This window comes from Scyliorhinus canicula, chromosome 4 (assembly GCF_902713615.1).
Source record: "Scyliorhinus canicula chromosome 4, sScyCan1.1, whole genome shotgun sequence".
Lineage (NCBI taxonomy): Eukaryota > Metazoa > Chordata > Chondrichthyes > Carcharhiniformes > Scyliorhinidae > Scyliorhinus > Scyliorhinus canicula.
Genome location: NC_052149.1, coordinates 229,655,227 through 229,675,966, shown reverse-complemented (window position 1 = coordinate 229,675,966; position 20,740 = coordinate 229,655,227). Strand labels below are relative to the sequence as shown.

Below are 20,740 nucleotides of genomic sequence, written 5' to 3'. Positions count from 1 at the left end.
TCCAATATTTCTTTAGTGATGGAAACCTGCCTATCTTTTCCAGTCTGGGCCTTTGCATCTCATTTCCCACACCAATCTAGTTGGCTCTTGACGGACTCAATGGCCTAGCAAGTTAGAAATAAATAATTAAATGATCTTCATTGTCACAAGTAGGCTTACATTAACACTACAATGAAGTCACTGTCGCCACACTCCAGCGCCTGCTCGGGTACACGGAGGGAAAATTCAGAATGTCCAATTCACCTAACAGCACATCTTTCAGGACTTGTAGGAGGAAACCGGAGCACCCGGGAGAACCCCACTCAGACATGGGGAGAACGTGCAGACTCCGCACAGACAGTGACCCAAGCCGGGAATCGAACCTGGGACCCTGGCGCTGTGAAGAAAACAGTGCTAACTACTGTGCTACCGTGCCACCCAGTTGCTCAGTTGACTGTAACTGCTCAACAATGCCTCAAGGAGAACAAGATCCAGAACCTTCTCCGGGGGGGGTATTAGGTCAGGCAAAGAAAATGCCACTGGATAAAAGCAAATTACTGCGGATGCTGAAATCTGAAACGAAAGAGCAAATGCTGGAAAATCTCAGCAAGTTTGGCAGCATCTGTAGGGAGACAAAAGAGCTAACGTTTCGAGTCCGATGACTCTTTGTCAAAGAAAATGCCACACTTGCCAGTGACACCAACAGCCCGAGAACTCAAAGACAATCACCAAATTTTAATATTGGAAATAGAAGGAGGTGGTCATTTGGCCCCATAATTATATTTTGCCATTCAATGAGATTGTGACTGATTTTAATTCCACTCTCCCAACCGCACATCTCTTGGTATTGAAAAATATACGCGGTTGAAAAGGACAACCAAAGCTTCCAGATAGTAAGGGTCTCAAATTTTGGTCTCCACCAAATTAAAACCAAATCTCAGCAGTATGTTAACGAGCTTCACACAAAACTACCATTCCCCAAAAGGTATAGAAGATACCCCAAGTTATCAATATTTTCCTCACTCTATCTGACGCTGATACATGTGCCCAAATGGCACACAGGTGCATTCCTCAGCAATATGGTATTTCATTAACTTACTTCTTCAATCTGCTCAGCACTTTGCTTCTCTTGTGCGCTTTTCTCCCTTCTCTGCCCCTTCTCGTCTTCTTCTTCCTCCTCCTCCTCCTGGCTTGCATTTCCTGGAGCATCCTCAGCATCGCTCCTTTGTTCCTCTTCAACTGCAACATTGAAATGATTAATACATATATGAGCTAGTTTCGCTGTGCAGTAAAGAGTGCAGATAATGATGGAATACAAGACTTTTCCACCAGCATTTCTGGTTTGGTGCTTTACTGTTATGGCTCCAAGATTGAGAACCCCAATCTGTTAAGGGATCCTGGACTAGAACCCAACTTTTTACTTTGGAAAACTGTGACGAAACGTGACTGCGCCACAGGAGTGACAACACTGACCAGCAAACAGCTTATATGGTGAAACAAACTTTAATTTAAACACAGAATTAAATGCAATAGCAACAAATGAATATATTTTACAGTTACAACATTTTACTTGTTTTCTAACCCTGCCCGATATAGATATATATTCCAATTAAGCAAACCAACATTTCTAGAATACCACCCGGGGATAAAGTCAACAAGGGTTCCACTTGCTTATATTGGTGCAAAGCCTTTGAGAGAGAGAGAGAGAGAGAGAGAGAATCCTTCAAGAGCAAATGGAATCCTATCAGTCCTACTTGGGTGTTTAAGAAGCAACTCAAACCTGGCCCCTCCCATTAGCTATGCCACCTACAACCCAAGTCCCCACCATATTCCTGTGTCTTGTGACGAAAGGTTACATTGCCCCAGCAAAAATCAATGATTCTCTCCCTTTGCAACCACAGCAAAAATACAAAATATAAACTTCGAAATGTGAAAATTTCTCACGTTCGTCACAGTACAATCTTTTGAAGTCAACATTTGATTTCAGTAACTGCAGTCTGGTCTTCCGGCAGCAGATGCTGCTGATAGCTCCGCTGTTACATTTGCAAATCCATCTTGTTCCTTTCCTTATCCCACGGACAACTTTGTCCCGTACCACTGTCCCTCGTCAGTTAACCTTTCCAACCTACAGGCACCGGCCATCCCTTTTTGTTCTGCACCTACCGCACCTCCACAGCCTCATCCCCTTCCCTTGCCTCTGTATTCATTTAAAATCTGTTCCACCTCAACTTTTCTTTTTGTTCAAATGAAAGGCCATCTACCAGAAACTCTCACTCTCTCCACAATTGCCACTTAACCTGCTGAATATTTTTGATTTTTAATTCCAGAGTATTTTCCCACATAGGCAACAAGTCATGCGCTCATGATTTATTATTATTTATTTTTTTAATTTTGAGTGTCCAATTCATTTTTTCCAATTATGGGGCAATTTAGCATGGCCAATCCACCTACCCTACACATCTTTGGGTTGTGGGGGCAAAACCCATGCAAACACGGGGAGAATGTGCAAACTCCTCACTGACAGTGACTCAGAGCTGGGATCAAACCTGGGACCGTGGCGCCGTGAGGCAGCAGTGCTATCCACTGCGCCACCATGCTCTCATGATTTACGGGTAGGGATTTTACCCACGTCATCACATTAAATTCCAAAAAAAACCCCGAGTGTCATTTCTTTGGCATGGTCATTGCATTGGATCCTAATCCTAACTTATTCTGAATACAAATCCCATACTATTTAAACTGCGATGTGGAGATGCCGGCGTTGGACTGGGGCGAGCACAGTAAGAAGTCTTACAACACCACAGGTTAAAGTCCAACAGGTTTGTTTCAAATCACTAGTTTTTGGAGCACTGCTCCATTCACCTGAGGAAGCAGTGCTCCGAAAGCTAGTGATTCGAAACAAATCTGTTGGACTTGAACCTGGTGTTGTAAGACTTCTTACTATTTTTAACTGTGACGAGATGTATATTTTTATGATCATGTTTTCTGTGTAGTGAAAGTGTGTGTGAGAGAGAGAGAGAGAGACAGAGACCACGGTTAATTAAACAGGGGAAGGTTACTAGAGACAGGTCGTCTGCGAGAAGATATGAAAGCTTAAAAGGTGTTAGGTTTGTTCATTTGTAATGAGGGGTTATGGGGGTTTGAGTTGCAAGTAAATAGGTTGGGTCTGAAATTTGAAATGCGAGATAAGTGAGGAGATTGTTTTTTAGTGGCTACATTTCAAAAGGGAGTTCAGAGATGACAAGGAACGTTTGCATTTTACAGGGTTCCATGAGTAAGCAGGGCAAAAATTAACTTTTATTGACCAGGAAGTAGAGGCAAAATAGAAAACAAGAAAGATTTTTAAATGTTTGGAGGAGTTCAAAGAGGTACTTGAGGATCTGAAACCTGAAATGAAAGGGGGAAAAAAGATATTTAAGGACCGGGATATTTAACAGCATTGAGGGAAGCCCTGAAGACTAGTTTCTTCCAGTGCAAGCTGCTGAAAAGCTGTGAAAGTTTTGAACTGGAGGCAACCACCCAATGTTAAGCCAGGAGAGTCTGTTTTAGGAAACAGCTAGTTTCTAAACTGCCTATTGAAATTCCAGAGTGGAAGTGCCTGCCAAGTCGTGAGATGTACCTTTATGAAGTGACAACAATTCCTTGACTTGGGTGATATTTACTGGATTTTTATGTTAAAATCTATAAGGGGTCATTGCCAAAAAAGGGTAGTATAACTGTGTATTTTGGCCAAGCATGTTTTTTGGGGGTTGTTCTAGGAGACGGTTTTAACTGTGCAACTTTTAGCTGATGCGTTTTCAATCTTTTAATTTTTAAAATTCCAAAAGGTGCTCCTTCACCAGTCTGAAGGAGCCAAGGGAGAGGGTAGAGCTGCCGAGGGGTAGTGAGTTCAGGTATCTACAGGTTAGGAACTTTGCACAAAAGGTCTGGAGGGGGTTTCCTAGGTTGGCAGGATACACTCTGCTGTAGCGACTGCTGCTTCCGGATGTGGAAGGGGAGGGAAAAATTGGATATATACAATATATATATAAGTGACTGGGGGAGCAGGGAGGTGAGCGGGTGGTGAAAATCAAGGAGAAATGGGAAGCGGAGTTTGGAGGAGAGATCAATTGGGGAGTATGGAATGAGGCACTGCGAAGGGTAAACGGGACCTCCTCTTGCGCAAGGATGAGCCTGATACAGTTTAAGGTGGTGCACAGGCTGCATATAACTCGGGCGAGAATGAGTGGGTTCTTTCAGGGGGTAGCAGATGAGTGTGAGAGGTGTGGGTGGGGGCCAGCAAATCACACGCACATGTTTTGGGGTTGCAGAAAATTGGGAAGATTCTAAGCGGGAGTGTTCACGGTCTTAGCCAGGATAGTGGAGGAAGGAATGGGCCCGGCCCCTTTGGTGGCGATATTTGGGATTTCAGAGAAGCCGGAGCTCACGGAGAGGAGGACGGCCAATGTCGTGGCCTTCGCCTCTCTGATTGCACGGCTGGACTGTGACTGTGTTTGAGGAGATGTTCGTCGCAGGAGGGTGGGTGGTATGGGGGAGGGAGGATGAAAAGGTGAAAAATCTGTACAGACTGTATAGTTGATTGTTGGGAAGTATGTCTCCCGGGGTGTTTATTTGCTGTAACCTGCTTTGATACATGTTTGTAATAAAATAAATTTTTAAAAATAAATAAATGATGGTAAACACCACATAGAATCCGCAGCAAAGTCCATTCAGTCCAGCTGATGTTGTATGTTCCACACAAACCTCCTCCCATCATATGATTTTGCAAAAAATTCTTATAGAATCATAGAAAATAGGTCGCCATTTGTCCCTTTGAGCCTGCTCCACTATTCATTATGATCATGACTGATCATCCAACTCAATAGCACAAACCCGCTTTCCCCCATATCCTATGATCCCCTTCATCCCAAGTGCTATATCTAACTGCTTCTTGTAAACATACACTGTTTTGGCCTCAACTACTTTCTGTGGTAATGAATTCCACAGGCCGACCACTCTGGGTGAAGAAATTTCTCCTCATCTCTGTCCTAAATGGTCTATCCCATAACCTCAGACACTCCCACCATCGGGATCCTTTTGGGATGTGAGCATCTGTGGCTTGGCCAGCATTTATTGCCCATCCCTAGTTGCGCTTCAGGTGGTGGTGGGGTGCTGCCTTCTTGAACCGCTGCAGTTTCTGTGGTGTTAGGTACTGTTAGGGCAAAAGTTCCTCGATTTTGACCCAGCGACAGTGAAGGAACAGCGATATTTTCAAGTGAGGCTGGTGAGTGGCTTGTAGGGGAACTTGGGAGGTGGTACCCCAGGGTACCTGCTACCTTTGTTCTTCTGGTAGCAGTTGTGGGTTTGGAAGGTGCTGCTGAAGGAGCCTTGGTGAGTTCCTGCAGTGGATCTTGTAGGTGATACATACTACTACCATACTTAGTCAGTGGTGGAGGGATTGAATGTTGAAGATGGAAAATGTGGTACCAATCAAGCAGGCAGCTTTGTCCTGGATGGTGTTGCTGGAGCTGCACTCATTAAGTGGAGATGCTTTGTAGATGGAGGACAGGCTTTTGGAAGTCAGGAGATTCCTCACCTCTGACCTGCGCTTATAGCTACAATATTAACTTCATCTCACCCTATCAGCATAACCTATTCTTTTCTCCCTCATGTATTCTTCCACTTCTCCTTAAAATGAATCCATGCCATTCATTTCATTGTTGCGTTGGCAGGTTCCAATTTCTTGCTACACTCCAGTTAAGCCATTTTCTTGCAAGTTCCCTGTTGGATTTGCGAGTCGTTATGTGTTATTTATGGCCCTTAGTTTTGGAATTCCCCGAGAAGAAACATCCTCTAAAATTATGGCGGAATTCAATCAGAAAGACCTCTATCAGGCTAAAAATTGAATTTATTTCCAAGATAATTACACAGAAGCAACAAGAAATAGATCAGTTCCCTTTCAGGGCTATATTCTTTACAGCTCATTATTCAATAATGCTTTGGAATGTGAACATTCAAATGATAAAATGCTGCAATTGGAAAAAGCAACTCTCGAAGATTGGAGACCTCCAGTTCCAGAAAATGTAACGAATGAAACAAGGAGTCTGCCGACTAGATTCCAGACCAAAAAGTCGTTTGAATGCAGTGGCAATTGTATCCAAAGGTACAATGCCGTATTCTGCTGACAGACCATTGCTTAGCCCTCCTGCTTTAATCAGGTGTCATTTTAATTACATGGCTTCTGCACACTTACTAGGCCACAGATCAACCTACCGTGTGCCTCACAGGCACCAGATCACATCTCCAATTCTGTTTAACAAAGGGAAGCTCGGTTTGTTTCTAAAGCATTCTCTAGATCAAATCAACAAAAACATAAAACTCTTCCCAAAGGTGATGAAGGGGCTGTGCTCCGAAAGCTAGTGATTCCAAATAAACCTGTTGGACTTTAACCTGGTGTTGTGAGACTACATGAGCTAACTGGGGGGCCTGTTCGGGTACACTGAGGGAGAATGCAGAATGTCCAATTCACCTAACAAGCATGTCTTTCGGGACTTGTGGGAGGAAACCGGAGCACGCCCACGCAGATACGAGGAGAACATGCAGACTCCGCACAGTGACCCAAACCAAAAATCGAACCCAGGTCCCTGGTGCTATGAAGCCACAGTGCTAACCACTGTGCTATCATGCCACCCCCTCATATGCCCCGTGATATGCCCAGCAACAGGTAGAAATCTGCCTAGCAACAGCAGTAGCCAGTCTACAAAAGGCTGAATGAGAGGAGTCTTTCACAGTAATAAGATTAGCAGATAGCGGATTCATACCTGTTTAGCACAGGGCTAAATCGCTGGCTTCGAAAGCAGTGCAAGCAGCCCAGCAGCACGGTTCGATTCCCGTAACAGCCTTCCCGAACAGGCGCCGGAATGTGGCGACTAGGGGCTTTTCACAGTAACTTCATTTGAAGCCTACTCATGACAATAAGCGATTTTCATTTTCATTTCATTTCATACCTGATCCTATGAGTCATAAAAGATGGTCTAGGCGATTGGGAGATCAATGAGGTATACACATGCTAATGTCTAGAGTCAAGGAATTTGATACACAGAAGGCAGAATCAAAGTGGAACCACGGTATAATTGTCCGGCACTCCGAGCAAGACAGGTCAGTTGACACCCAGCGAGCTCAGAAAGATAGGCCAGTTTCCAGCCAGCAGCCCGGAAGCCAAGTTTGACTTCTAACAGTCTCCAAGTCTTGGAGCTCAGGCAGTGCAGAAAACCTTCGTAACAGCAGTTTAAGTATCCTCACTGGACCAAGCCAAGATGTTTCCCAGTCCCTGTATTGTTTTTTAAACCTATAGATTTATTCAATTTGAATGTTGTTTGGGGGATAGGGGATGTCTTAAAGAGTTCAGTGATGATAGATAAAATGTAGTCCTGTTTGTGTTTATTTGTCTTTTCTTTAATTTAATAAACAGTCTCTAACAGTTATTCTACAATGACTGGACCGCTTATTCTCACACAATTCCAAACACAAAATTATACACCCCCACGAACCCGGTGTTCCAAGTTGGGGTATCCTTCCAAAGACCATGAGCGGGGCTCATGACAGTAACCCAGCAGCTAAATTGCAGAGAGGCAGATTCCATAACCAGCAATGTGATTGGCAGATCATCTTTTTCTTTCAAATGCAAAAGTGACTTTGGTTGCAGGATAAATATTGGCCCTGGGACACCAGCACAGAACACGCCTACTCCTCTTCAAAGCGTAGCACGGGATTTACTTACTTATCTTTTGCTCTTCAGTTTCTTTTTTTGTCTCTTCTTCCTCCTCCATCTCTTCCTCCTTCACGTCAGGCTGTGGGGCGTCAGTCTTCTTGTATTCAGCAGCGGAATCTTTCTAGAAGACAATAATCAACTCTTTCAACAACTCATGCCAAATCAACTGGACCTCCACTTGCCAAATTACAAAGCTTGAGCCACCAAGTATAGGCACAACAATTCAAGATTAAGACAGTGCTGTACTTCGCCACAGAACTAAGAGGCAGGCCCTGGGGATAATTGCTTATTCAGAGGTGCAAGGAAGGAATTCGAGAGCTTACGGCCCAGGCTGCTGATGTCATGGCCACCAGTGGCGGAGTCAATTATTTTAAAATTCTTTCGTGGGTTATGGGTGACACTGGCTGGGCCAGCATTTATTGCCTATCCCTAATTGCCCCTGAGGGGCAGTCAAAATTAAAGCTTCTGGAGTCACATGTAGGCCAGACCGGGTGAGGACAGCAGATTTCCTTCCCTGAAGGACATTAATGAACCAGATGGGGTTTTACGACAAATCGTCATCTTTAGACTTCTAATTCCAGATGTTTTATTGAATTGATGTTTCATCATCCAGGGCGGCACGGTGGCGCAGTGGTTATCACTGCTGCCGAGGGCCCAGTTTAATCCCGGCCCCCTGTCCGTGTGGAGTTTGCACATTCTCCCCGGGTCTGTGCAGGTTTCACCCCCACAACCCAAAGGTGTGCAGGGTAGGTGGATTGGCCACGCTAAATTCCCCCTTAATTGGAAAAGAAATTGGGGACTCTAAATTTTTTTTTTTAAAGTTTCACCATCTGCCATGGTGGGATTTGAACCCATGTCCACAGACCATTAGCCTGGGTCTCTGGATTACTAGACCATTGATAATACCACTAGGCCATCATGCCGCGCCCCCCCCCACCCCTCTTAAAACTCAGGATGCACGAGGTCACAATTGAATGAAACCTTAGAGCTGGAGGAGATTAGACATCAGGAAGAATTTGAAAACGAGGATAAGAATTTTAAAAATGGAGGCTTTGCTTAACTAGAAGCCAGTGTAGGTCAGCTGGCACAGGCTGATGAGCCAACTAGTCTTAATACCAATAAGAACAAGGACAGCAGACTTTTCAAATACCTCCGTTTGTGACGAGTAGAAATGGGAGATCGGCCTGAAGTGCATTCCAATAGTCAAGCTTAGAAGTAACAAAGGTATGAATGGGGTTTTCAGCAGAGCTAGGGATGAAGTTACAGAGGTGGAAATAGAAGGGACCGAGGACAATGGCTTCAGTCTTCCCAATATTAAACTGGATTAAATTCCTCTTTATTTTGAGGGAATGAATGCGTGAGATTTTTGTGGCTTTTTTTTTTAAATATAAAGTTGGCACCCGTGGGAGTAATCTCTTGAAGACAGGAGACTTTAACATTCAAGGTACAGAATGCATCCAGCTTGGATACATCAGACTCTGACTAGGAATATGGTGGAACCCTGTCAGAAAATTTTAAAAGTCACAATCAGTTCAAGAGGCAGAATGAACAGCAACCTGTGCCGTGAAGAGGAGGTCGGCTCTATTGAGCTGAAGTGCTGCAATTAATTCCATGCTGCTGAGGGGACTGGGGCTCAGGGAAGCCCCGGGAGCTGTTAGCCCCGTGTTGCTGAGGGGACTGGGGATCAGGGAATGCCCCGGGAGCTGTTAGCCCCGTGTTGCTGAGGGGACTGGGGGCTCAGGGAAGCCCTGGGAGCTGTTAGCCCCGTATTGCTGAGGGGACTGGGGCTCAGGGAAGCCCCGGGAGCTGTTAGCCCCGTGTTGCTGAGGGGACTGGGGATCAGGGAATGCCCCGGGAGCTGTTAGCCCCGTGTTGCTGAGGGGACTGGGGCTCAGGGAATCCCCGGGAGGTGTTAGCCCAGGGTTGCTGAGAGGACTGGGGGCTCAGGGAAGCCCCGGGAGGTGTTAGCGCTGTGTTGCTGCTAAGGGGACTGGGGCTCAGGTAAGCCCCGGGATGCTGAGGGGACTGGGGCTCAGGGAAGCCCCGGGAGCTGTTAGCCCCATATTTCTGAGAGGACTGGGGCTCAGGGAAGCCCCGGGTTTAGCCCAGTGTTGCTGCGGAGAGGACTGGGGCTCAGGAAATCCCCGGGAGCTGTTAGCCCCGTGTTTCTGAGGGGACTGGGGCTCAGGGAATCCCCGGGAGGTGTTAGCCCAGGGTTGCTGAGAGGACTGGGGGCTTAGGGAAGCCCCGGGTTTAGCCCAGTGTTGCTGCGGAGAGGACTGGGGCTCAGGGAAGCCCCGAGAGCTGTTAGCCCCGTGTTGCTGCTGAGGGGACTGGGGGTTCAGGGAAGCCCCGGGAGCTGTTAGCCCCGTGTTGCTGAGAGGACTGGGGGCTCAGGGAAGCCCCGGGAGCTGTTAGCCCCGTGTTGCTGCTGAGAGGACTGGGGGCTCAGGGAAGCCCCGGGAGCTGTTAGCTCCGTGTTGTTGCTGAGGGGACTGGGGGCTCAGGGAAGCCCCGGGAGGCTGAGGGGACTGGGGCTCAGGGAATCCCCGGGAGCTGTTAGCCCTGTGTTGCTGCTGAGCGGACTGGGGCTCAGGGAAGCCCCGGGAGCTGTTAGCCCCGGGATGCTACGGAGAGGACTGGGGCTCAGGGAAGCCCCGGGAGCTGTTAGCCCCGTGTTGTTGCTGAGGGGACTGGGGCTCAGGGAAGCCCCGGGAGCTGTTAGCCCCGGGATGCTGAGGGGACTGGGGCTCAGGGAATCCCCGGGAGCTGTTAGCCCCGGGATGCTGAGGGGACTGGGGCTCAGGGAAGCCCCGGGAGCTGTTAACTATGTGCTGCTGAGAATGAAGCTCAGGGAAGCCCAGAAGCAAGAATTGCCTGATGCTGCGGGGGAAATAGAGGACGGCCAGAAGCAATTGTTGGCGGCAGCAGGGTTGATAAGATAGCATCATGCCTGTGTATAGATGCTGGAGAGCAGCCTGGCAATCACAGGGGAATGCAGTCTCAAAAGCCAAGCTCAGCTGGAAAGATACAAGAAGATTGGACCTGGGAGCAGGTTTGTGAGTAATCTGAGATGATGTGCCTTTTGGGCGAGGATTGTACCCGTGTGACTCGGATGGAGTAGAGCTGCTGTCAGCTGACTATCAGTCTAGCTCTCTGAAAGGGAGGAGCTGAAATCCTTAATGAGGAAAAACAGTTTTGAAAGGATTTTGTGCCTCACAAGTGATCACGGTCATCTGGGTGGTTTGAAGGACAGCACGATGGCGCAGTGCGTTAGCCCTGCTGCCTCACGGCCCCGAGGTCCCAGGTTCAATCCTGGCTCTGGGTCACTGTCCGTGTGGAGTTTGCACATTCTCCCTGTGTTTGCATGGGTTTCGTCCCCACAACTCAAAGATGTGCAGGATAGGTGGATTGGCCACACTAAATTGCCCCTTCATTAAAAAAAAAATCTGGGTGGGTTGCTGGGAAATCCGGGGAATCGGTCTTGGTGGTGTCTACCACGGTACTTTGTGCCATGTTCAACCACAGTTCTCCTGTTGCTTTATTCTACTAGCAAGTAATTCGGCATTCAAATCTTGCCTACTTCAACAAATAAAAGTTATTGGTCCCTAACTGGATTGCAACAAAATTTGGGGTTCCCATCTGGGATTTTAACAAAACGTTTGGGTGTCTAGTCTGGGAACACTACGTTATCCAGTACTGGATGTCGGAAAGCAGTCTGACAATTTAGAGAGAAATTAACATCGCACCACCAAATGATGCCGCCAAGGAGCAGAGTGTACATGAGATGCAAGGGGCCAAGCATAAATCTCTGGGGCACAGGAAGACAAACTATTGTAAATGATATTCTGGCTATGATTAGACAGAAAAGAACAGTACCAGACAAGTGCCCAGATAGTGAAGATTACAGACAAATCTAGGAGGTTGAGGAGAGACTTTACCTTTGTCAAAGTCACAGCCAGGAGTGAAAACCTGATTATCATAGAATCATAGAATTTACAGTGCAGAAGGAGGCCATTCAGCCCATCGAGTCTGCACCGGCTCCGGGAAAGAGCACCCTACCCAAGGTCAACATCTCTACCCTATCCCCATAACCCAGTAACCCCACCCAAAACTAAGGGCAATTTTGGACACTAAGGACAATTTACCATGGCCAATCCAACTAACCTGCACATTTTTGGACTGTGGGAGGAAACCGGAGCACCCGGAGGAAACCCACGCACACACGGGGAGGATGTGCAGACTCCGCACAGACAGTGAGCCAAGCCAGAATCGAACCTGGGACCCTGGAGCTGTGAAGCAATTGTGCTAACCACTATGCTACCGTGCTGCCCCTGATTGGAGAGGTGCTTGGTCTGCTTTAAAAGCCAGAGATTTAGCCCAGTGAACTAAACCAGCCCCTAAATAATTGTTTATCGTCACAAGTAGGCTTACATCAACACTGCAATGAAGTTACTGTGAAAAGCCCCTAGTCGCCACATTCCAGTGCCTGTTTGGGTACAGAGGGCAAATTCAGAATTCTCAGCTGGTACGGGAATTGAACCCCCGCTGCTGGCCTTCTGCATCCCAAACCAGCTGTCTAGCCCTCTAAGCTAAACCAGATAGAAGGATGCCACTTGGCCCATCGAGTCTGGACTAATCCTTGGAAAGAGCACCCTACTTAAGCCTACATCTCCACTCTATCCCGTAACCCAGTATCTTCACCTAACCTTTTGTACACTAAGGGGCAATTTATCATGGCCAATCCACCTAACCTGCACATCTTTGGACTGTGGGAGGAAACCGGAGCACCCGGAGGAAACCCACGCACACACGGGGAGGATGTGCAGATCCGCCCAGACAGTGAGCCAAGCCGGAATCGAACCTGGGACCCTGGAGCTGTGAAGCAATTGTGCTATCCACAATGCTACCATGCTGCCCCTGATTGGAGGGCTTCGAATAGAGTTCTGGAAAAGACTGGCACAGGTTTGGGAAGCAATATATTCAAGGACTTTGGACGGAAGGTTAGGTGTAGAATGCGGCAATAGCTTTCAAGGACAGTGGTCACGATTTGTTTTTCTTTAAAAAGGGTGATGATGACAGATTTAAAGGGCAGACACCTGAAGAGACTAAGGCACCTGGAGGTGGGTCTCGTGGACGGGTTCAGGGAGAGGACAGGTGGAACTTTAAAGGAGATTTCGCCAGGTGGGCTAGTGGAAGGAAGAAAGTGGCTGATCAGATCGTCTACAACTTAGTGACAAATTCATCCGCGAGTTCCTTGCACTTGGTGGAGGAGTTGGCAGAGGGGAAGGGTGGAAGACAATTTACACGAGGTAAAAGTGGGTGGGTTGGGTCATTATCTTTGCATTAGTGAGTAGTTAAAATACAAAAATCAAAGTAATAATACTGGGGGGGAACGACAAACAAACAAAAACACAGCCAAACAGCTAATGTGTAAATTTGACACTCAGATAAAATACAATAAACCCTTACAGTAGCCATTCGGCACATCGAGTCTGCACCGTCCCTTTGAAAGAGCACCCAACCTAGCCGCTCTATACCTGTAACTCCATCTAATTTACACATCTTTGAACGGTGGGAGAAATTCGGAGCATCCAGAGGGAACCCACGCACACACGGGGAGAATGTCACCCAAGGCCGATATTGAACCCGGGTCCCTGGCACAGCGAGGCAGCAGTGCTAATCACTGTGTCACCACGCCATGGGTCATCATTAGATATTTTTTTTAATGTTTAGTTCAAATTTCACCACCTGCCATGGATTTAAAAAAAAATAAATTTAGAGTACCCGATTATTTTCTATCCCAATTAGAGGCAATTTTGCATGTCCAATCCACCTAACCTGCACATCTTTGGGTTGTGGGGGTGAAATCCACACAGATATGGGGAGAATGTGCAAACTCCACACGGACAGTGACCCAGGGCCAGGATTTGAACCTGGGTACTCAGTGCCGCAATATCGGTGCCAACCACTGCGTCACATGCCGCCCCTTTCCATGGTGGAATTCTAACCTGGGGATAACCAGTCTCTGGGTTACTAGTCTACAGACAATACACTATGCAACCGCCCCCTTGTGAAAAATAGTTTCTGTCTATCACATCAGCTGGCTCTTAATATCCAGTAGTTAATGGCAATCTCGCTCTTGGCTCACGAACACACTTGGTGATACGGCAGGAATCAGAAAGCAACTGACCCTTGTCTAATTCCCTCACCCCTCCCCAGCCCTTGACGGTCTTTGAAGGCTTACTGCCTTTCTTGACACATGGATAGCCTTGCGATAGGGCATCAGAAAGGCAACCCACGATCATGGACCATCTCACAGGCAACGAGCCCAACAGGACACCGACTGGCACACTGCCGAAGCAGGTGCTCCCCAAACAGATGCTTTGACAAGTCTGAAAATACCGCACTCAACAGCTGCAACAACCCAGTTTCGGGAAGATGTTCCTACCTTCCCGGTACAGCAGAACACGATAACCAGGAACACGGGCAAGGCGATGATGAGGATGTACACAATCCAAAGCCATGGGCGTTCTTCAGCTGCGGACATCAACTGCCCAACTACTCCTGACTACAAAAAAACAAAACGCACGTATTCAAAAACTGCTTTATCAGACCTTTTGGACATGAGAATATAATATTGTTCATTGCTACCTCACGCCACAAATACTAGATTACTTTGGTTTTAACTCGGTTCTGCACTCTTTAGCGAAGGGAAAACATTTCTCAGATTATTCCTACCAAAAAAGGTACATTGGGAAGCTGCATAAATTTACTAGAATTATATCTATATTAATAATAATAATAATAATAATAATCTTTATTATTGTCACAAGTAGACTTACATTAACACTGCAAGGAAGTTACTGTGAAAATTCCCTCGTCGCCACATTCTGGCGTCAATTGTTAATTTTAAACCCGAGATTGATCTGTTAATCAGATATGCAGGTACACGGGGCTGGCACACAGAGATAGATCATAGATTGGTCATGCTCTCATTGAATGGTGGACAAGCTTCAAATGTCTTAACAGCCTCCCCTTTCACACATTCCTCAGCCTGTAAATCTATATGACAATAAATTTAAATCTAAGAAACCATCCTGAATACTGCCCTTACCTCAGCGGTCCCCTCAGCTGTTCTCTTCAGACCCCAGCCATCATTTGTCCACTGTTCAACCACCGCCTTGTCAGAGCAGACAATGAAGTTGTCAAAGAAGATATCAGATGTCATTGACCACAGCTCTAAACCAATAGCACCGATAGGCGTCATCTTGAATGGATGCAGATCCTCAAAGTAATCTGGGTTGGCAATCTTCCTTGGTTTCCAGACTCCCTAGATCAGAAAGTTAATAAAATTAAATCCTTCACTAAAAGTACCAGTGACAGATATCAATATTGCGATGAGATCCCATCATCATAAAACAAGCTCGCAAATATAGCATTTACAATTCAAAACTGGTCGAAAATCTGTAAACTGCGGAGTTCACTTTTTCTTACTACTAGCCAAATGCAATCAAACCACAATTCATATCATTCTGCAGAACAGAAGGAGGCCATTCAGCCTGTTGGACCCATGCTGGCTCTTTGAAAGAACTATCCCATTAGTCCCCACCCCCTTGGTTTGTTCCCCATTGATTTTATGAATATTGATTTGCATTGGCTGGTTCCAGGGATGAGGGTCTCCAATGATAAAAGGATGGTAAGCAGAATTACTGATTCAGAGGTAGTATATTGGCATGGATTGAGAATTGGTCAACGGAAAGAAAATAGCGTAGGAATAAACTGGTCATTCTCAGGCCGGCAAGTTGTGACTGTGTGGCACATTGCAACGGTCAGCGTTTCAGTCTCAGCTACTCATAATCTACATCAATGATTTGGATGTGGGGACCAAATGCGGTAATATTTCCCAAGTTTGATTCCACAAAACTAAGTGGGAATGTGAGCTGTGAGGAGGATGTAAAGAGACATCTGGGGGATTTAGACAGGTTTGGTGAGTGGGCAAGAACATAGCAGATGGAATATAATGCAGAAAAATGTAAAGTTATTCACTTTGGTAGGAAAAACAGAAATACAGAGTATTCCTTAAACAGTGAGAGATTGAGAAGTGTTGATGTTCAAAAGGACCTGGGTGTCCTTGTTCATAAGTCACTGAAAGCAGGTATAGCTGGCAGTTAGGAAGGTCAATTGTATGTTGGCCTTTATAGAATAGAACAGTACAGCACAGAACAGGCCCTCCGGCCCTCGATATTGTGCCGAGCCATGATCACCCTACTCAAACCCACGTATCCACCCTATACCCGTAACCCAACAACCCCCCCCTTAACCTTACTTTTTTTTTAGGACACTACGGGCAATTTAGCATGGCCAATCCATCTAACCCGCACATCTTTGGACTGTGGGAGGAAACCAGAGGAGTTGTTGGGTTACGGGTAAAGGGTGGATACGTGGGTTTGAGTAGGGTGATCATTGCTCGGCACAACATCGAGGGCCAAAGGGCCTGTTCTGTGCGGTACTGTTCTATGTTCTATGATTGGGCAGCACGGTGGCACAGTGGGTTAGCCCTGCAGCCTCACAGCGCCGAGGTTCCAGGTTCGATCCCGGTTCTGGGTCACTGTCTGTGTGGAGCTGTGAAGCATTTATGCTAACCACCATGCTACCGTGCATTCTTTATCGTAGAGGGCTGTCGGGGCTGACTCATTGAGTACGTTCAAGACAGAGATCAATGGATCTCTAGATCTCGTGATGTTAAAAGACACCAAGGAATTAGATGATAGTGTAGGATACTGGTGTCTAAGTGGAAGCTGAGCCATGGTCTAGTTGAATGGCGGATCAGGCTCGAGGAGCCAAATGGCCAACTCCGATCTCCTATGTTCTTTTGACATGGAGAGATTGGAGAAAATGGGACTGTTCTCCTTCGAGCAGAGGATAAGGGTTAAAAGAAGCATTCACAATCATGAAAGGTTTTTAAAACAGTAGATTAGGGAGAAACTGTTGCCAGCTACAGTCAACACAACTCCCTTAAACAAAGGAGCATTGCCAACTTTGTTAACATTACCTGGTAGTTGGGGTTATCAATCATTGGAGCCTTCCATTTCCCCTTGTGATCTGGATTATCAATCATTGGCACTTTCCAAGGTCCACATCCTGGAGCACTTTCACACTTGGTGTTCGCTACTTGAGGAGCCTCCCATTCACCATCCATTTCCTCATCCCTACAGAGACACAATGAGAAAAAAGTGTCACTACCAGTAAGTGTTCCACTGGTATTCACAACCAATATATTATAGAACCATAGAATCCCTACAGTACAGAAGGAAGCCATTTGGCCCATCGAGTCTATACTGACCCTCCGAAAGAGCACCCCACTTAGATTCACATGCCTGCTCTATCCCCGTAACCTCATCTAACCTGCACATCCTTGGACACTAAGGGGCAATTTAGCATGGCCAGTCCACCTAACCGGCACATCTTAGAAGTGTGGGAGGAAACCTACACAGACACGGGAGAAAGTGCAAACTGGGAGAAAGTGCAATCTCAGCACAGTCACCCAAGGCTGGAACTGAACCCAGGACCTGGTGCGGTGGCAGTGTTAACCACTGTGCCATTCTTTAGGGTAATTGCTTCATCAATATTATTGCAGTCCAGATTCCCCCCCCCACCCAATACCCCAAAACTAACAGTCTCAGAAGATGGATGCTTACCAACCCATCTCTGAAGCACCACATTCCTCCACCAGAAAATTCCATCCTGTAGTGTCCTTTGTGGTGCTAATTTTAGGATGGTTGGCATAGTGTTGACAAAGATCACAAATAGCTTTCATATTGAACAAAGCTAAAGATTTATTTACACTACTTGATCAGATTCAACACTTAACACCTATATAACAAACACCTATATAACAAACACAGTTGATAACAAACATACAATCTACACTCATCTACTCCTAATCTCTACACTAATACAATAACTATGATCTGCTCTCACTCACACTATCTTTCCTACAGTCTGTCTTCTAGCCTCTCGCCCACAAGGCTAAGCATTGATGCCTTATATAGTTCTACATCTAGCTCCCTCCAGTGGTTGATTTGGACATGACGTTAACCCTCAGTTCTGTACATTTATCATAATGTCCCCAAATCCAACAGCCCAAATACTCCTCCCTCAACCCGAAGAGGCACACAAACCAGCAGTTTTATTTTGCTGGATGCACTTACAGTTTTGAAGAGAGCTGAATTAAGAAAGTAAACTTACCAGTCCACTGGTTTTTCTGCATCCGGGTCAGAAATGTACTCGGGCTCATCATCAAGCCAGCCTTCAGGCTTGACTGCATTTTCATCAAGAATCTTAGCAGGAGCATCCTCGTCCCTGCAAATGAGAGAACATTAGAAACTGTTAACGGACGTGGGGAGAATTTTACAGTGCCCAAGAGTGGGTTAGGTTGCAGAGGCAAAGTCAGCAGTGTGTTTGCGTGTCCAGCCTCCTGTCATCCTGTGCTGGGTCCATACATGAATACATTTGTATGCCACAAATACTCATCAACATAAAACTTTTAAATTATGTTCTACCTTCACGATAAAGCCAGCAGCACAGGAGAACCTGTTCATGTTTGTCTAAAAGCAGCGTTCTGCAGCTGTGTGTAAAGTCAGCAGTTTTCTTCATTTAACTCAACAGCTTGGGGGGGGGGGGGGGGGGGGGGGGCAGAAGAATTAACTCTTGCATGGAGGCGGGTCACGGGCATGAAGTAATAAAATGAGAACAAGCCAATCATGAATATACTCAAAACGAAGGGTGGTGTCAACACTGCCCAAATGTGTATCCATCTCAAGGTGTTGGCTGACAGAGTCCTTTCAGGGCTTTGGGTTCACCTGTAACATTTGAGATACCCCCGCTGAGGGTAATCTCAGATAATGTCCTTTACAATGGGACGAAGGGCCAGCTGAGACTGCAAGCTCAGCCATGTCATCACAGAGTGGGGAGTACAACACTGGACACGAATATGAACATTCAATAAAAAGTGAACAAAATCACACAACATTGTTCCTTTCACAATAAAGGAATTGCCTCAATTCCCTTGTAACCATCAATGTGTGCCAACAGTGAGGCGTGTCAGTATCGTTTAGCTCTCTGACTAAGCTATCCCCGACACCTAACCATGATGAACATAGAAGCAAAGTGAAATCAATGTCATGCGAAACATTTACAAAGTGAAACTTAAATGGTGCCAAACGACACTCCTGCAACTTTTGGACTCTAACGTCTTTACGCTCACAGCAATGAAGTTGGTAAGGAAAGCTTTGGCCACGATGCAGAACCTCCTGTTTATCCAGGAGGCTCTTTCATAGTGTGCCCGTAAGCTGCAGCATTGTCAGCTGACTGCAGGTTTCACGGCCAAAAAGGTACCTGTCACCGCTTGTTCGCAAAGTCTTCCAAACATGCTGCCAGAACTGGTGCTAATGGTAATCTCATGGGAAATGGGATAAAGAAAGAGAGCAGAGGCGACACACTTTCGGTTAGGTCTTCAGGAACGGCATGTTGTGGACAAAATCTCTCTCAAAGTCCCAATAGCACGAGTGGTGTCTCACCCCTCACGTCGAGGAGAAACCCTGGTGATGAGTCAATGCCCAAATACCATTAGGTTCTAGAGCCCAAGTATGAGATGAAGTATTCATTTCACAATTCCAGGCTTGTGTTTTAAAAGCCTGGGAAATGCAGAAGGAACGGGAGGAATGACAGAGGTTTGGAGGGAAGACAGGCTGAGGTGGGCTAGGACTTCCCCAGTTTGCAAGGGAGGGGAAGAAGGGGTGGAGAGAGGATTACAGCCTGGAGGCCGAGGGAATGAATTGCACAATTGGCTCAATTTCAATGAGGACACAGGGAGTGTGTCGCACCCTTGACAGTATGAACAATGGTGTACTTTTGATAAATACTTTCCCAATGTTGCAACTTTGCTTGGCTGGTTCCAAGACAGATGAGCTCAGCTTTCAATATCTCAGGATGTCCCACATCACTTTATAGTCAATGAAGTGCTTTTTACAGCGTAGTCACTGTTGTAATGCAGGAGGTCAATTTGTGCACATGAAAGCTGTGCAAACTGCATTGTGATACTGCCTGGACATCGTCACCAGACAGGGGGAGACAATAATAATAATAATAATAGCTTATTGTCACAAGTAGGCTTCAGTGAAGTCGCCACATTCCGGCGCCTGACGAAGCCATGGCTAATCTTTCAGACAAAGGATAGCACCCGACAGACCAGCACCTCCACAGTTCCCATAGATAATGTATCACAGAATTTACAGTGCAGAAGGAGGCCATTTGGCCCATCAAGTCTGCACCGGATCTTGGAAAGAGCACACTACTTAAGCCCACCCTATCCCCATAACCCAGCAACTCCACCTAACCTTTTTGTTCACTAAGGGCAATTTAGCATGGCCAATCCACCTAACCTGCTCATCTTTGGACTGTGGGAGGAAACCGGAGCACCCGGAGGAAACCCACGCAGACACAGGGAGAATGTGCAGACTCCTCACAGGCAGTGACCCAAGCTTGAAACATCAGCCTGGGATTATTGGTTCAGTCTCTGGAGTGGGATATAACACAGCCCTCTGACAGAGAGGCAAGGGTGCTATCTACCCAGCCATAGTTGGCATCCTAGAAGTTAACGCAGAGAAATCAACGTGAACTTATGTTTACAGCATTTCAGTGTACCATTTCCACACATACTGCACACTTTACTTCCACCCAGGCATATTGAACACATTAAATCAAATTGAACATTTATAACCAGTTTCGACTGAACTAGCCATCAGTCAGATGCACTATCGCATTCGTAAGTAAAACAGCAAAAACGACACACAAACTTTAAGACAATTGGCAACGGCACAAGGGGGAAATAAGAATTCTTCAGAAAAACAACCAGGTAGTTGTGATGATCTGGAATGTGCTGCAGTGGAAGCAGATTCAACAGTAATTTTCAAACGGGAATTGAAGAAAACTTTGAAATTGTCAGGC

The 20,740-nt window shown here is 46.3% G+C and overlaps 1 protein-coding gene across 2 annotated transcripts in view; it reads right to left on the bottom strand.

The window, feature by feature from the left end:
• Nucleotides 1-20,740, bottom strand: part of canx (calnexin) — a 70,259-nt gene that overhangs the window by 5,918 nt on the left and 43,601 nt on the right. For both annotated transcript variants that reach the window (XM_038796215.1, XM_038796216.1), the window contains exons 9-14: nucleotides 17,981-18,094; nucleotides 16,785-16,941; nucleotides 14,847-15,062; nucleotides 14,181-14,300; nucleotides 7,739-7,850; nucleotides 1,079-1,218 (exon numbers count right to left, since the gene is read on the bottom strand). In XM_038796215.1, the coding sequence (XP_038652143.1) occupies nucleotides 1,079-1,218; nucleotides 7,739-7,850; nucleotides 14,181-14,300; nucleotides 14,847-15,062; nucleotides 16,785-16,941; nucleotides 17,981-18,094 (859 nt within the window). The remainder of the gene's footprint in view (nucleotides 1-1,078; nucleotides 1,219-7,738; nucleotides 7,851-14,180; nucleotides 14,301-14,846; nucleotides 15,063-16,784; nucleotides 16,942-17,980; nucleotides 18,095-20,740) is intronic.